Source organism: Pyrgilauda ruficollis, unplaced genomic scaffold (genome assembly GCF_017590135.1).
Source record: "Pyrgilauda ruficollis isolate IOZ18807 unplaced genomic scaffold, ASM1759013v1 scaffold9, whole genome shotgun sequence".
NCBI classification, from domain to species: domain Eukaryota; kingdom Metazoa; phylum Chordata; class Aves; order Passeriformes; family Passeridae; genus Pyrgilauda; species Pyrgilauda ruficollis.
The window spans coordinates 4,944,383-4,962,300 of NW_024531043.1; the positions used below are offsets into that span (position 1 = coordinate 4,944,383).

The following is a 17,918-nucleotide window of genomic DNA, read 5'->3' on the forward strand; positions in this document are numbered from 1 at the left end:
TTCATTTGCCAATTACTGTCCTGTGACAAATGAGCCCTCCTTTAGTCAGTCAGGAATCTTAGTCAAAGTTACCCAGGCCCTGCCTTATTCCCCTGTAGTTGGGTTCTCCAGGCTTATGTTTCAGAAGCACAGTAGATTCCCAAACAGATGGGAGAGCAGTTCACTTCATCCATAAATGTCAGTAGGTTAAGAAAAAAAGGCAAAGATTTCACTGCACAGAAAGCAGCTCAATTACAAATCCCTCCCTCCCAATCCCTTCCAGTGGGTCTGGACAGGAATCCAAGGCAGGAAAAAAGCCTGGAGCAGGGGCCACTGGGAGCCCGGCACACGGGGCTGGTGCCCAGCCATCAATTATTGCCCTGACCCCAGGCCCACGGGAGGATGATCACACACTGCTGCTCTGCTAAAGCCAAACATTACACTGCAATTACCAGGCCTGGCTTAATGGTTAATGGGAATTACTCGGGTTCAGCTGGAAGGGGCTTGTCCAGGGCTCTGGGCTCAGGCCATGAACCTTCCAGGGCTGCTCCCAATGGATGCAGCTCCACTGAAAGCAAGCTCTGCATAGAAGTGGGACAAATGGATTGCTGAGGGAACTGGGGAGAGAGAAAGTGAGGAGTTGTGGTTTATGTCTGCAGGGTTTGGCAGCAGAATTTAGAAGTTTTCAAACACACCAGTTTGGAATAACTGGGACAGCAATGTGCTGTTATCGAGCCTTTGATGGGAGAGTTGCACAATCCACACAAGGTGGTTGTGGGCTGAGCTTACAAAATACAGGATTAGTATTTCTGTGGCTGAGGCAGAAGGCATTTCTCCCTCACTGACTGTATTAAAGCTCCACTGAGGTATTTTGGCAGGGCTTGCAAGGGAAATACGGGTAGGACTTTCTACTTCCAGGGGTGAAACTACCACCATTTAGTCAGTCATGTTCAGGAGTTAGAATTCTGATCTGGAGACATCTCATTGACATGTCATAAATGGTATAAAAGTTACCCTGTTTATCTTAAAATATTATTTAGTAAAGAAGTAATATGCTACTACTTCAAAGTTAATACTTCTGGAACAAAACTTCACAGAAACTTGCAAAGCACAAAATTTCGACCTAATTGTGATGGAAACCATTTGAAGAGAACAGCTCAGTCTTACATGATTAAATGTAGCAGTGAAAGAGTTTCATCAAACCTGATCCAAGCTAAGCCAATTCAAAAAAAATAACATGAACTACCAAAAATAATTTGCATTTTAAGTAATCACTGATGTTGGAACTGACTTTATAAAAACCACTTCAAACAAAAATAACTCCCAAGTGCTGTGTGCTCTGGGCTAAATATTCCTAAGAAAACAACATCTGCATAACCATCCAGCACCTGCGGAGTTTCCATGGCAGAGTTTCATCACTGGGAGAATTCTCTCCCTCTTGCCTCCCCTGAAATCCATGGGAACAGGGCTGTCACAGCTTCCCTTCTCTCAAAGACTTGTCACTTCATGCCAGAGACATTCCATAGGCTTTTCCAGGAAAGAATGGATGAGTACAAATTAAATCTATGCAGGGTCATCAGCTGTGGCTGTGCCACACAAAAATAAAGCTGTTCTCCTCCTGCTCTCTCCCCCTCAATTATCCACCAACAATTAACTTGGAGGGTGCAAACAGCCATTGCAGAGACACCTCCAGCAGTATTTAACCTTCAATTTTAACCTAATTTTTGCTTGCTGTTAAGCTAATTATGTGTCAGGATCTAAAGGAAAAAGATTTTGTTGGAGGATTTGGATCTTTCTTTGTATTTTATTTTAAGTGCTGTTCCCTATGGTGCTCCAGCCTTACCCTACTGTGATGGTAGTGAGATCCCACTCCAGTGCCAGATGGTGATCCAGGGGAAGGAACTGGGGAAGAATTTGGTGAAGAGTGAAGATTCCCTGTTATCAAAATTCTAATGTCATTGTCCATGTCATCTGGGAATGGAAGGTCAAACATGTCATCTGAAAAGGAAAAGAAAGGAAAATCATTTCCAATGTGCTCTACTCTTTTCTCCAGAAAGTTTTTATAATGTATTACCTTTCCCTTTATTTATTGACGTTCCCTTTTTTCTTTTACGTACTCCCAAGATAGATGAAAGCAGAGATAATGATTTTAATGTTTAATCCCCCTTAGAACCTTTGACTGCAACCACACAGACATGAAAGGGAGAGTTGGCAGGCAGCTATTGGAATAATGAATTTTAGCAGTGGCCACAGAGTGAACAGAATTCCCATTGCAGCAACTCCATAAAATCCAGACTGAATTTTGTAACAGAAGAACTGAGACCTCTGTGTAGCTGGTCACAGGGAACCCTAAACACTAAACCCCTAAAACTTGGAATCATCACACACAGCTCCAGTGCTGCTGCCACAGGTGCTGCTCCTCAGGCTCCCAGAGCTGCACTCCAGCTCCAACCTCTGGGAACAGCCCTGGCAGCTCCAGGGAAACTGCCTCTGGAATCTGTGAGGACAGCAAGGCCTTCCTCACAGCAAAGGACTCGTGATTCTTTCAGACACTGCACCAGGATCCCCAACAAAGCAGCCTTCATATCCCACTTTCACCTCAGGAGTTCCACATAGCTCGTTAGCGTAATTGGCTGGATTAATTTGGTTTATGTTAATAGAGGGGGAGGGCTAAAGATACAAGGAAGATGTGTTTGCCTTATGCATTCCATTACTCATCATCTGCACACAGGTTACAATACTCTGAGAAAGTTATGGGAGAGAAGGGTATGGCACCATCAACACAGAGCCAAAACTTACAGCATCACAATATGGTTTAGAGGGGTTTTTCTTATCCAGATTTCTCAGCAGGCAAAGAAATCCAAGTGTATAATAACATTTAAAGTACATTTTAGTGGGTAGACAGCTATAGTGGGAACTGTCTGAATTAACTGCATTAATTAGAATTGTAACCAAATTTATACTAAAACACAAAGCCCTAAATAGAAGTCATGCATCCTACATATAATAAACAATAAATAACAATTTCTCTTGAAATAGATGAATTTACTCCATACAAAATGGAAAAGTCTGTGTGTCCTGAACTAATGTCACCTGAAACCCCAGTATTGAAACAGGCATGTGGTTGTTTTCCTTCATCTCCCAAAGAGAACCTCTGGATTGCTGGAGCAATGTTATAACTGAAGTTTATTAACTTGTGTCCTACAGCCTCAGTAAACAAACCACAGCTAATATCATGCTCTGCTTGGCCCCTAGAGCAGAAATGAGCTGGCTAATGGCAGCAGGAAGCAGCTTAATCATTAAGTAGAGCAGAGTTAAGAAAATTAAATTTAACACCATTTTGGAAAAGGCCATTCTTGTACCTGACTCTAATTAACATCTGCAGCACCAACGGGCAGGTTAATGCAGGTTAATGTTTGTCATGCTCGGGAGGGATCCCAGTGCCTCCTGGGACAGGGATTGAGAGGGGCAACTTCCCTTCAGAGGCCCTGGGACATTTCAGGAGGGACAGATCAAAGCAGTACCCCTGCCTTCCTCTCCAGCCCAACTGCCCTCCTCATTAATACAGCCACTGTACGTGTTTGTAGCTACTCTTGGTTTAAATTGCTTTGCACTCATTTAAAGGATTTGGGACAAAGCAGGAAAATGCTTATTTGGATATAAAGCATTAACCAGAGTCTTGCTGACTCAAACTGCAGGTTCAGTGTAAAAGCACTTTGGGGGCATCAGGAAATCTCAGGTTGGGATATTTTCCTGACTCAACCACAAGTGCCTCCTTTATGTCAGCTCTGCACACAGCAGAGCACGATGTGAAGCACGACTGGAAACAGTGGTTGGCCTCAGCAGGTCACAACAAGCCAAAGCACGTTCTGGTCTGTGCCACTTGGTGCACTGGCTGGTCCTTGTCCCTTCGGGAATAAACCAGCGTGACTCTGAAAATACACTCAGGGAGGGCGCAGGGTCTCCCCCCTGTAGCTGGAGTCTGGCATGGTTCCCTTGCTGGGGTGGTGTGGGGTCTGTGCAGAACCCCGGTCCCCTTGGGGTTCATTCCTGCCCAGCTCAGCTCTGCTGACGCCCTGGAAAGGCCCCAGGGGATTTCCCCTCACTCACCGTTGGTGGGGCTGAAGCCATCCTCGTTGGGGTAATTTGCAGGTGCCACCTGGATGGTGGCAGAGGTGGGGAACACCAGGATGTGTGTGCAGGAGGCATCCTGGGGGGTGTTGAGCTGGGATGACTGCAGGTTCAGCGCCGTGCTGCGCCCAAACACCGAGCCCATCGTCACCGCGTCTGTGGGGACAACACAACGGCACAGGTGGTCACTGCACCACCTCCCAAACACGTGCTCTGTGTCCAGGGACACCTCTGCCCATCCCACCTGCTCTGCAAATGCACAGACACGGCTGAAGGGCCTTATCTTCAGAAGATTACATTGCTGCAAGAGCTTGACATTAAGATCACCCGCCCCACCTCTCCTGTCATTCTGCTGGCTCTTAATCAGAGCAAGTTAAATTGATTTTTCACACCCATCTCTGTAGAATTATGAAATACACCCCACTTTGGTCGATATGAACACAAAAATAAAGCCACACAACAATAAAGTTTCTCGCTCCTCCTGCTCTATTCTTCTCAATTACCCAAGAACAATTAACTTGGAAGGTGCAAATACTCAATGCAGAGACACATTCTTCAGCAGTATTTAACCAGCACATTCAATTTTAACCTAATTTTTGCTTGCTGTTGACCTAATTATGTGTCAGGATGTAAAGGAAAAAAAATTCTGTTGAAGGATTTAGGTCTTTCTTTGTGTTTTACTGTGATATGAAAAAAGCCTCATTTGCCATCTGTTTTCTCACATTACAAAATCTCTGCTTTGAAAATATTCAACATGATAAGTAATTTTCAAGCTCAATTAATTCTGCTCTGTATTAGTCTTTTCTTTCTAAACTTAAAAAACCCCAGAGTGGTTTGTAAGGATATGTTAAGGATGCATCACCACATACATTAAAAAGTACGTGCTTGGGTAAAACAACAAAGGGAACCTCAGCATTAAATTTCACTTGAACTTAAGCCCATGGACTGCTGCTTGTAAGTGAACTCTCTAAATAACTTCAGCATGTAAGAAGGCAAATGGGCTTATTCTTATTCCCATTTCCATAGGCTCCTACTCATTCCCACTGCGCCTCCTCCAGGCACGAGGGTGTCTGTGACGCCACTTCCAGCCCATGGGAACTGGGCTGCCTGAGCCCATGGGCTCCCCAGGGAACAGATCAGCACTTTGGCAGTGGCCTAGAGTCACCTTCCCTCAGGAAACTGCTCTCACATAGCATCTCTCCATGGTATTTTGGGGAATTCTGCTGGCTCAACCTATTTTCTGCCACACGTAGCCATGCTAGTCAAGTTCTTCACAGAAATCCCACGATTAATGTGCCTAAGTGTGAAATGTCATAAAAGAACAGTTTTTCTGGCATTGCCATAGCTGGCTAAAACATACCTGGCATCACCACGAATGATCCCTGTGGCTCCATGGCAACGAGGCAGGCACTGAGGATGGAGGGGGAATCTGCTGCAGAGATGCCGCACATGCGGCAAACCTCCTTCAGCTGTTTGCTGATTGTCTGCAGGGAGCACTCCCCGAGCAGGATACTCCAGTCTGCAAGGGAAAAGCATCATGGGAGGACAGAGCTGATGCAGAGCTGGCAGAGCCAGCACCCACCTGGAAACAGCAAAACATTCCCAACACTTGGCATTTTCCTAATCCCAAACTCTCCAGGACTGACTCCTGTGCACACGAGAGGTCTGGCCCTGCAAACTGAGTGCCTGAGGAGTTCCTGTGGAATGTTTTTATTCCATGGCAGACTGTTGGCTTTCCTTTGTTCAATACATTTTTTCCCAAGACCCTTCTGTTTGCTTAGTGATGTTTAAGTGGAAGAATCACAACTGAATCCTGTCTCTATTTCTGTGTCAGGATAACTTCGTTCAGAAATTTCTCTAACCTCTGATAAGGCCCCCAACTTCCCTTGGAAGGACAGTGTGCAAATCCTGCACAACACGAGGGAGTAGCATCAGACTCAGGGCACAAGCAAGGAAAGGTTTATGGAAACCAATACAGGAACAGTGCCAGGGCAGGACTGCAGCCAGCTCTCCTGTAATCCATGCTGTTATGGCCCATGAAATTCCAGTTTGGAGGATCCTGGTGATTTCTCTGCCAGGTACTTTACACTCAGATCTACTTGGTCAAGTGGGCATCACTATCAAGACAACAGTGGGGACAAAGGGAGAGAAAGGGCTTCAGCAACTCTGGTGTTGATTATAAACTCCTAAGGAGCCCTGCCTGGGAAGCCTGGATGTCTGGCTTCCCATCCATGTTTGCCCTCACTAAACTCTGGCAAAATAAACTACAGTCTATCCTGTCTGTGACAGAATTTGGCACACCTTGTTTACCTTTTGTAAGGTCATGGTTCTAGGAAGCAGAGAGAGGACTTGGGAAGGTTAAGTCAAATTCACCCTATCTAACACCACTGTGTGATGGCAGAGTCTCAGCAAGGCTGCAGGTGATGCAAAACTGAGAGGAATGGCTGAGTCCCCATCCCTAGAAGTGTTCAAAAGCTGTGTGGATGTGGCACTTGGGGACATGCATCAGTGGTGGCTTCAGCAGTACTGGGGGACAGTTGGACTTGATGAGCTCAGAGGGCTTTTCCAACCTAAACAATTCTGTGGTTATGTGATGATCACTCTCAGTTTTGAAAGGTTTGTGATCAGTTCAGAGCCATCCTGCCTTGCACCCTGGGTCCCTGTCCCACTCCCCACGCTGGGAGTGGCAGCCCTGACAATTGCACACCTTTCAGCTCCCCGTGGCCCAGGCGGCCCAGGCGCCCGATGACGACTCTCCACGGCAGGGATGTCATCTGGACAATGCCAATGCACCATTCCCACAGCTTCTGCAGCCCGATCTTCCGGGCAGACAACTTGCTCCTCCTTGACCTGCAGGGGAGGAATTAAACAAAACAGTGAGAGGACAATCAAGGACAATATTCAGATTTCTGTTCTCTCTAATTATGTCACTGTTTACTACCTACAGAGTTCTGGGCAGTCCCTAACTTACTTTTTATTACTACTAACAAGGAAAACTACATGTCTGCTTTCAGCACTGTTACTGCAGTGCCATCAAACTGCTGAGCAACACACCAGGTGTTCCTCAAGGTAAGATTTGTAAGCAAGGAAAATTTAAAACAAATTGTAAAACAAGTGTAACTCAGTCACTTTTCCCCATGCAGATCTGAAAATCTGGAAGTGCCAACTGAAATGTTCTCACTGTAACACCAGCATGATCTCCTGAGCAGGAAAGGGGATGGAAGGGACGTGCAAGGAGCTGGTGAGGGATGACTCCAGACATGGATCCATGGGAGAAGCCAAGGGCAGTAAGTACCTGCTGGGCAGGTCAATGTTGACAATGCAGGTCTCCAGCAGCTCCCCGTGCAGGTCGGTGCAGGACGCCAGGAGCCAGCGCTGGTCGTGGGACAGGCAGTACCCGACAAAGAGCACGTTGTATTTCTGACTGGCCTCTCCAAATGTCTCTCCCAGCTCTGTCTGCTTGTCTTTGATGGGGGCCAGGATGAAAGGAGGTGAGTACAGCTGGATTGGGCTGGGCCTCTGCAACAGAGTCAGCACAACCATCAGGGGATAGATCAGAAACTACTGAACACAAGGCACACACACACACACTGGCAGCGAGTACAGAGACAGGCAAGCGTGAAACAATGAGGAAATTCAAAGCATTCCTAGTCAGGAGGGAGATTGGGAAAAGGGGGGTTATAGACAATTCACTGCTGCCAGTTAAAGCTGATGGGTTCAAACCTTATCTAAAGATTTCTTTTTATGTACAGGGGACCCAGGGTATGAAAGCAGTCTTTGGACCAGTCACTGACACAGGCAGGAGTTTAAATCCCCTCAGCTGTCAGATCCTCCTGTCCCTTAATCATCTTTAGGGCCTTGGCTGGATTTGCTCCAGTGTATCTGAGTTTCTTGTTCTGAGGAGCCCAGAAGGGAGGAGGACAAGCATCTCCCTGGCTGTGCTGCAGCACCTTCCCAAGGCAGCCCAACTGCTGCTCCTTGGGAGCATCCATCATGTCCAACAGGACCTCCAGGTCATCTTCTGCAGAGCTGCTTCCCACATGGGCACCCCAAACCCATCTTTGCCTTGGAACTCTTCTCTGGAGAACACACAGGAGGGGCCTCACCAGACATGTTCCACAATTAAAAAACAGTCAGGGTATTTTCTTAATTCTTCAGCAAAGTTTGGGAGTCTGCAGTGCAGACTGAGAGAAAATGTATAAAATTCAATAAACAGAGATTAATTAAATGCAGTAAGTAAATGCCAATAGGTTTGGCTTTGCATGTAGGTTTTTAAATCCTCCCAAGCAGCTTTTTATGCCAAGGTAAATGTTTAAGTGTTTAGTTGGTCCATTAGATCTAAATAAAATATTCATAGTTATCTTTCAAAGAATGCAAAACATTCATAGAAAGTAGGATGGATTATTCTTCCTTTGAAATCCCTGAAATTCCAGAATCAGGGGTTTAATATTTACAGTTTAAAATAGATAAAAGATAAGCCCATTGAAGAGGGGGATTTCTCCATTACCTCAGGGAATTAATATAACATCTACAATTAGGCACAGGAACTTATTTCATATATATGCATATATATGTGAATAGAAATAAAGGTTGGGTTTAAACTCTGGTTGGAGCACTGTAGACTGAAACCACAGAATGACTCAGAATCCCAACTAACGATGTTCATTTTCTCTTCTTTCACACTTTAACCTTTTATTTTATGAGTGAAAACCAGAAGCTTAGAATGTTTTGAAAGCAAGTTAGCCTGATGTTTTTGTTACTATTTTCTATTCCATTAATATGGAATATTAATGCTTGCCTTTTCTCTTTGTATCATCATTGTCTTCTATATCTTTAAAAAAATCCCCCAACAAGTATTTTCTCTACTCTTTGATATTTGAGGAAAGTGGTTATAGTTTATTAACAGACTTTGATTTACTTGCCACCAATACCAACCTCAGGATTTTTGAGGGTCATCTCAATGCTGGCAGCTGGCCCAAAGCCTGTGAGGGACTTGATGTGGATCTGTGTGGGCAGAGGCCTCCTGCACTGGCAGTACACAGAGAATGCCAGAGACTTCAAGTGCTGAATGTAGAAAACCTGTTCATCCTTCATTGTCTGCAGCATGTACTGGCAAGGCACAATCTGTGGAATTCAGACACACAATAAAACAGGGCTGAGAGGCTTCCAGGAGCTGCTCATTAATATCCAACCAGCTCCACACAGTCATTAGTCACCAAACACCCAGCACACTTTGGGATGCTCCACAATTTGCATTACGGGTCCCTTGGCAGGAGTGGCTGCAGCAGACAGGGACTGCATTCTCTGGGACAAAACTGCTTCCATCACAATGAGAGTGAATTTTAATCCATAAAACCCAAACACTTGTATTCAAACACCCTGAATTTTTATAAGTGTTTTTCTGGCAACATCTTCACTTGCAGGTGGCCTGAACCACACAGTCCTTGAACGTTGTGTTCAGGCAGGTTTGGCTCCATGGCTCACGGCTGGGAATTGTTTGCTGTCCTTGTGGAAATTGGCACTACGGTGTCATCCTTACAGAGGGGTGTAGAGGGCACAATTAAGATTCTGTTACAATGATTTGTGTGGTTATTTCCCCTTTTCAATTTAGTTCCCAGTGGAAGCTCAGCAGCCTCATCTGCTGCTCAGTTTCATTTGTTTCAGAAAGTCAAGAGAAGCAGCCCACAAGGTTTCAAACGGCAAGAACCAGAGCTACAGGGAGATTTGCCTGGGAGATGAGTTTGGGGGTTAAGACCCAACTACACAACAAGAGCAGGAAGGAGAAATGGCACAACACTCCTTCAGAAGGAAACAAAGCATGACAAAAACCCGGTTTTCAGATCAAACCATTTTAAAATTAGAATTAAATCCCTGTAACCTCACTGTTTTTATCTACTGGTTTTATTTTACAAGTCCAACTCGTGGCTGTTAAAGTGTCTTTCCTGTTACAGTGAGATCTTTGGAGCAGAAGCTGTCAATATAAAACATTTACATTGTTGCCAACACTACAAGACCCAAACAGATTCTTTCAACAAATATTTTCAGTAGTAATAAAACTTAACTGTCACAAAACTTTAACTACTTTATGCTTCTTGCTTGAACCTTCAGAACCTTGGCAGCACATTTTGCTTACTAAATGTGCCTGTTTTTAAAAGCCTGGATTTAAAAAAATTTCAGGAGCTGGGCTTTCCCCTTCTGTACAGGAACAGTAATAAAGCTGCAAACATTTGGGTTTGATTTATTTTGAAGTAACTGCATGTTGTGTGTGCTGTGGTACAGCTGTGAGAATACAGTGCTGGAACAGGATCATGTTTCCCTTGACTTAGAGAAAATTGCTGTTTTGACTTCAACTGGCAAAATGTATTTTGGGGAACACACAGTGAATGTGGAAACAAACAGCACTGAGAAAAAGGGTCAGTGTGCTACAGCCTCAGCTCCAATGGCAGTGCAGAGATTACACAGTTCTTATGTTCCAGACACTGTGGTATCAGTGGCTGCTTTGGATTTAGTGTCTCCAGGTCTGGATCAACCAGTTGCCTGCAGCCTAACAATATGAAGTTGTGGATCTGATTTTCATTTCATTCCCAAGCCTAAAATATTTTGGTGACATTTTCCCCCATCCTTTCAGGGGACAATGAGGGCAAAACTATCAAAACCAACAGTTTTCCATGGCCAGCTTGAGACACCACAAGAATTTCCAGTTTTATTTAACTAATTTGAAATACCTTTAAACCAAGGTGAGCAGACATGCATAAGGTGCACAGAAATCCTTCCCACACTGTTCCTACCTGTGCCCTCTGGCCTCCTATTCCCCCCACATTTATTGAGGCTCAGCCTCTGTGACAGGAGGCCTAGCAAAATGCAGCCAGCCTGGGCAAGAGGCCAAGAGCTGCCTCTGGCTGCACAAATTAAATTCTTCAGCAATTCCATAGTAAGTAACTGTTTTTATATGCCAAGTTACATGGTAAATTATTTTTAAGAAGCAGATAATAACAATACAATAGTTATATTATACATTAAATGTCTGGTTTCACGTACTTCTTTTGGTTTAAATAGTATAAATCAAGGGAACATAAACAGCAAACAACTCAACATGTAAAGTAATCAAAGGAGAAACTGGCCAGTTTTGGCAATGGCAACTCGAGTTACAACTTAAATAATTGAAATCCCTCTCCAGGAAGCATTGAGCAGATAGGATTGCTGAGACCACGGGACAGATTTGATGCAGGGATACTGTGGCTGCTCTAATTAATTTCCTCATCAAAACAAACACAAGGGGTTGTTTTAATATACAGACCTGCGCTGTCAACCAAATAATTTGTAAATGCCACCTACATTTCATGCATTAGCTCTCATTTATCTCTTTTAGCACAGTGTCCATATCACAAGTGTGCTGTGACACAGCGACTCAGTGTGAAGATACAGAGGAAGGCAGAATTACCTGGAGAATGAAAGAATTCCTCATATTCTCAGGCAAGTTGTCCAACATTTCTGTGTAGCATCTCATGAGGCTCAGGAGCCAGAAGTTGGTGGAGGCAGACTCCTCGTCGGCAGTGTAGGTGAAGGGGTCCACCATGTAGATGACCACGGCGGGGGGGTAGGCATTGCTGTCCGCAGCGTCCGGCTCCGTGGGGATCCCGATCCGCTCCCGCTCCGACGTGCTGCGGGCAGAGCCACGGGGTGAGTACTTGTGTCTGGGGCCAGGGGGAAGGAAAGCATGAGCAATTCTGACGTCCAGAAGCAAAACTAAAACCCACGAGGACAGGCATTGAGATGAGTTGTGCTCATAGCAGCTCCTAATCCGAAATACCTGGGATTAGTCAGGCATTAAAGGTACCCCACAGTCTAACAGCATCTCACTGAATGCAATCAGACCAGATTATACCTCAAGAACATGGAAAAGTTGACTCCTTAGCGGTGTGTATTTTCATGTAGGTGTGTGTCTGGGTTTTGGTGCGGTTTAGGGTTTGCTTTTGGGAGAGGTGGAAGGGAGAGAGTAGGAGTTTAGAAGGATCAAAGCAATTCCTGGAGCCTGGGGTCCTGCTCAGGTCCAGGGAAGGCTCCACTGGCAACAGAATGAGCAATTGAGATTTTCTTACTTGGTAAAATGCTCCTCCTGTGCCTCAGCCAGGAGAGCAAGGCTCAACATCTGTAAGTGATCAAAGCAGCTCAGCCTCTGTCAGAAGCCCCTGCAGCTGCTCAAAGGGTGTTTTGCACAGATGTCTCAAGGACAAGCCCAGCTACAGCAGGATGTGGGCATTTCCCTCTCTGTAACACACCATACACAGGACCATCAGCAATGTGCATTATTATAAGAGTAATGAAAAACATGCTGCCTCAGGAACGTACAATGCTAAAAAGCCTTAATTTTTATGTGATGGATGGCCATTCATAATGAAGTCTTTAAAAAAGTTGTGCTGCCCAAATTTATTTTAAAGTAACAGGACTACAATTGTGTGTCCCGACCTCACAGTGTGCCTGCTTGCAAAACAACACCTGCAATGCAAAAAAAAATTAGAGAAAAAAAATTCATGGCCTGCATTTTGCATCTGTTAATGTTGCACGTGTGATGGAGCAAGAGGCACTCAGCTCCATGGGGTATCTGCAAGTGCCAAGCCACAGGTGTGGTACAGGACCTGACACACCCCACGTGCTCCTGGTGCTGCAAGGACAGGGCAGGTGGAGGGTCCTAAGGCAGCTCCACATCCATGCGGCTGAATCAGACAGGGATTCTTGTGATGAAAAAGGGGAGGGGTGTTTTTTCCAGCTCCCCTTTGTCAGCGAGTGCTTCACACAGGAACAGACCCTGCTCCGCTCCCACCTGCTCGGCTGTGCTGCACCTGTCAGAGGGGCCTCTCCTTGGAAGGGTTTCCCTAAGGCTTAGAGGCTGTCTGAGCACAGGACACGGGATTAGTGAGCAGCACTCCGAGCCATGTGAGCACTTACCCTTCCTGTCCCTCTTGCTGCTGCTGTGGCAGGGCGGGGCCCGGCTCGGTGTCTGCCCCGGGGCCCGCGCTGCCCTGCGAGCGCTCGGCCGTGCCTCCCGCGGCGCCGCCGCTCTGCCCCGAGCCGGCATTGCCGCTGAAGCCCGGCGTGGAGGAGGTGCCCATCTGGCTGGCGCCGGGCGTGGCAGAGGACGCCGACAGCTGCGGCACCGAGGAGCCCGAGGAGGACGCGCTCCCCGCCGGAAGGCTCGTGGTGCCCGCGCTGGGCGTGGAGCTGAAGGAGCTGCCCGTGGCAGGGGCCCCGGCGGCGGCCGAGAGACACGAGGAGGAGCTGGAGGGAGCGGGTCCCGAGCTCCCGGGAGCTGCCTGCGGCTGGCTCGGAGCTGGCGTTTGGTACTTGGGGGGCAGCAGAAGGCTGCTGTCCAGCTGCAGGGTGGCCAAGTAAGGTGCTGGAATGGCACGGAAAGAGGGATTAATGACAGTCAGATCAAAGGAACCTGCATCAACCTGCAAACTGGATGACATTCCCTGAACTTTTACAACATTCTAAGAGTACACAAATGTTAAGAGACTTGAATCTCCATGACCAATGTTTGCTTTGGAATCCATTTCTCAGGGTGTCAGTTCAAAGTGATATGAATCAATTGTCTTTAAAACCAGGCCCGACTTTGCAGGGCTTTGGGACTTTAAGCTGGTACTGACACCTTGTGCTCTGTGGCCAAACTGCGTGGCAATAACAGCATTGTGCAGTGCTCAGCTCTGCAGTCTCTGACAGTTTATCTCTGTCAGGCTGGAAACCTTAGAGTCGTTTATATCTGAGCTACAATCATGGCAAACTTACAATGTAGTGATTTCTGCTGTGAGATACCACAGTGATAAATGAATATTTATCATTTATTTGCTCCCCGAGGTGGTGTAAATCACCAGCAGGGAAGTTTCCAATGCTGCCCCTGCCAGATGCCTCAGGTGTGAGCTGAGCAGCCCAGTTCCTCACCTGGCTGTGCATATGCTGCTTCTTTCTGTGGGGAAGTCTGAGGTACTTCAGTAGTGTTGTAAAAATTTCTCAGTTTGTCGTAATTCCTGTGTCTCGTGCTAAGATCCCAATTTTGAGTCATAAACAATATATGTTGACTCTGGATCATTCTGGGAGGAAACAGCCATGTCTGTCCCCAGCTGAAACCAGATGACTCCAGGGACTCAGCCAGAAGAAGCCAGCTGATCCTACCCCAGGAGATGTTACATCCTTCCACACTCAGGTTCTACAGTCCCTCACCAAACAAGTGCTCCTCACATTGGTGTAATACAGAACAGACAAAACCAATCAGACTGATCTGTTAAAATGTCACTGTTTCAGGGGGAAATAAGCCAGCTTGAAGTCCAGAGGAGAAGGTGCCTTCAGAGTCATGTGGTTCCAAGGATCCACACACAGCAGACTGAGGCTCCAGGCAGCAAGGACACCAGCACTTTCTCTTCTGCCCCTGTGTTAACTCATTGCCTTTGTGGAGTCCCAATGACCTCCCCTCTCCCATAAATACACCTTTACACTGGAGGCCACCGTGACACAGCTCTGTCACACAGGTGTGATGAGATGTATCAGGAGCAATAAACCAGATCCATGGACACCTTCAGCCTTGTGTGGAACACCTGCTCCATCCTGGGAAGTATTTGGGGCCAGGTTTTAGAGGACTTGGAACAACCTGGTCTGGTGGAAGGGTTCCAAGGGGTAGAACAGGATGAGTTTTATGGTCCCAACCAGACCAGACCGTCATTCTGTGACCTTTGTGATACACAAACACCTTATACGAAATGGACTTTTCTAAAAAAGATAAGAATTTGGATCTCTGACACAATCCCCAGAGTGACAAACAACACAACTTTCTGAAGCAGGCAAATTTAACATGGAAGAATTTAAGATAAAGCCTTGTAATACCTTTTAAACTTCTAAAGAGACCATAATCTGCATCTTTAGCAAACCCCCACTGGGTTTGGATATGCCCCTGCCAGTGCCCAGAGCCGTGGGGTGTCACTCACCGAGGTGGTGGCGGCAGACCTGCGCGTAGAGCTTGAGCCTGGAGTGATTGTCACAGTCCTCGGAGCCCCAGGGCTGGCTGAACCACTCGCTCACCAGCTCGTCCGTCAGCTTCTGCGCCACGCTCTTGCCCACCCGCATGATCCCGTCCCGCAGCACTTTGCAGATGGGCTTGTGCTGCCCAAGTCTGCACATCTGCCAGGGGAGGGAAGCACAAATGCCTGTAAGGAGATGCCAACCACCCCAGGATGTTACAGAGACTGGCTTGTGGCTTAAGCACCTCATTCTCAGCACACAGCTAGGGGCTTCTTAATAAATATCTAAAAATAAAGGTTACATTTATCTGTTGGCTTGAATTGCACTCACAGCAAAACTAAGGTTACAAAGGAATCTGACATATTGGGGAGTACATGCTAAAGAAATAAATGCTTTTATCCCCAGCCTAGCAACTGTGAGAAAGCAACAACTTCTTTTAGGCTTGGCTGGGCCATCACTGGGAAGCTGCAGCTCTATGAATGCCACTGCTCCCTCCTCTGTGAAATGAATGTGCACTGGGAAGAGCAGACAGCAACAAACACTCCAAAATGCCCAGAGAATCCCAGTGTCACTCAGACAGCATTCTTGGACTCTGAAAGTGCAGAAAGCCCTCAAAATGAAAAAAAACCCCACCCTTATTCTAATAGTTGTTACTTTAAACCCCATAGATTTCTCCCAGGGGACATGCACTGGAACAGCAATGACACTTAAGAAGCAATAATTCAGTGTGGTCTCTCTCTCCAACCTCGTATACAGCACTCAAGTCCCTGAAGAAAGTTTTGGCTCCGTCGAGCAAGGCCTCATTTTCCGGACACACCACGATGTAGGCGACATCCCGATGGCCCCCGTAGGGGTCCAGCAGGAGCCTCTCCCAGAAGGGCAGGGAGAACGGAGAGATTGTCAGGAAGTCCTTGTCATAGCCCACCAGCAGCGTCGGGATCGGGAGAGGCTCAGGAGATTCCTCAGAGCCTTCACAGGAGAAAAAACAAATAAAGAAAAAATGTTAAAGTATCTTGTTTAACTGAAGTGGGTCTCTGATGGCACAGGAAGTGGGTTCTTTTACAGGAATATTGGAAATCACTCATCCCTTGCTGTTCTGAGTGTCCTACACATTTATTATGGAGTGGAAATGGTTATCAAGGGTGTGCCATGCCTGATAAACCATGTGCTCCCAGCCCTTCTTCTTGGAAAAGATATTTAATAAAGGAGAGGGAAGATTTATATTGTACTTAAGGAATGTCATATAATCAAAGTTGTTGGCCGAAGTAGAGGGAGCTGATCCAAGCACCACTTAAACTTTCCTAGAAAGCTGCAATAAAACATCTCCCAGTGTACTCCAAGCTCATGTACTGCCCTTCCCGAGGCTTCATCTCCTGGTTTTCCTTTGTCATATCCATAACCATAGCCATGGAGTTCCTGTTCAATCACAAGTAATAAGAGGAACACACAAAATCTGACCTTACAGCTCTTCATCTACTTCCACCTGGTTGTGCAAAATTACTGATGCTTAGAGAAATTCATTCCCAGGTATATAATACTACACAAAGTTATAATTCTAAAAATTGCCTCCTGCCCTTCTCCACAGGATGCGCTCCAAGTGCTGCTGTCCCCACAGAGAGGATTATTATCCAGTGTAACAGGGTGTCTCCCAGATACTGCCTCAGTAGAAGAAATATTGCTGAAAATGTCAAGCTAAAATATACCCAGTAGTTCCTGCAGAATATAATTCAACTTTATTAAAAAGTCAGCATCCAGTAAAATTCACTGACTTTCCATCAAAGGTTTTGCTCTTCACTCTATGGGAATTTTGGTGCTGTTCTCTGGTAACAACTGGTAAATCCTAACTCTTCAAATTACAAATGCTGGGAAAATTATTAGAAGTGCTGCTGGTGGGGCACAACAGCTTTAGACAGGAACTGGAGTTACCCCCACTTGTCCCAGCCCCAAGGAAAGCAGCAATACATCAAATACCAATAGAGAGCAAAGTGTGGTGGAGCTGGTAGGAAAAACATTAAACCAGACTGCACTGGTTAAGCCTGAAATAAACTGCAAGCAAGAAATACAGATTGAAATGTCAGTCGTTATTCTGCAAACCTACACACACAAAATCTGGTTTGTTATTTTGCATTTTACAGAAGTGCCACTTACAGCCAGGAGATACTGAAAACTTCTCATTAAGGCTACAGGAACCTGCATGGAGAAAGCATTCCCAGTTTTTCGGGATTTGCAGAGCTCACACAGGCTCTGTTCCCATTATGATGTGGCTGATTTCAGCAGCTCCCTCTGCTCCCATTTTGTCTATGCCAGGTTGCTTCGGTCTGAGCCAGCCCCCCTTCCTCACCCCACAGTTTCTGCTCCCTGTAAATGTGCATCACCTGGAGGGGTAAAATCTTCACCAGGGCATCACAAAGGCTTTGGAGGCACTTTAAACCTCTGTGCAGAGCCCTCCACCCCCCACCCCAAGCTGTGTGAACAGCCCCTTCCTATAATTTCCAGGACAAAGTGCCCATTTCTAGGAAGCTGCACTCTAACTTGGCACAGAGCCCAGTGTAGGTACCATAGGTCCCCCGTCCTGCCATCTTATGGAATTGCTGCCAGGTGAGCGGTCCCTGCACGTGCTGGATGTTCTCCCAGGTCCTTCCTGTCCGCTTCTTCTGGATGGCATCCTGGAGAAAGGGCTGCAGGGAGAGCAGCATGCGCACCACGTCCTGGGAGGAGAGCATGCTGATGTCCAGCACTGCAAGGGACAAGGAGCAGCAATCACTTCAGGGAGGGACAGCAATCCCTCAGACATGGCA

General features: G+C 46.4%; 1 protein-coding gene across 1 annotated transcript in view; it reads right to left on the reverse strand.

Annotated features, from left to right (window-relative positions):
* Nucleotides 1-17,918, reverse strand: part of MED13L (mediator complex subunit 13L) — a 165,869-nt gene that overhangs the window by 4,514 nt on the left and 143,437 nt on the right. The window contains exons 18-28 of the mRNA XM_041488317.1: nt 17,678-17,857; nt 15,866-16,089; nt 15,087-15,279; nt 13,057-13,504; nt 11,552-11,771; nt 9,046-9,234; nt 7,406-7,629; nt 6,818-6,960; nt 5,471-5,629; nt 4,090-4,266; nt 1,823-1,977 (exon numbers count right to left, since the gene is read on the reverse strand). Of these exons, the coding sequence (XP_041344251.1) occupies nt 1,823-1,977; nt 4,090-4,266; nt 5,471-5,629; nt 6,818-6,960; nt 7,406-7,629; nt 9,046-9,234; nt 11,552-11,771; nt 13,057-13,504; nt 15,087-15,279; nt 15,866-16,089; nt 17,678-17,857 (2,312 nt within the window). The remainder of the gene's footprint in view (nt 1-1,822; nt 1,978-4,089; nt 4,267-5,470; nt 5,630-6,817; nt 6,961-7,405; nt 7,630-9,045; nt 9,235-11,551; nt 11,772-13,056; nt 13,505-15,086; nt 15,280-15,865; nt 16,090-17,677; nt 17,858-17,918) is intronic.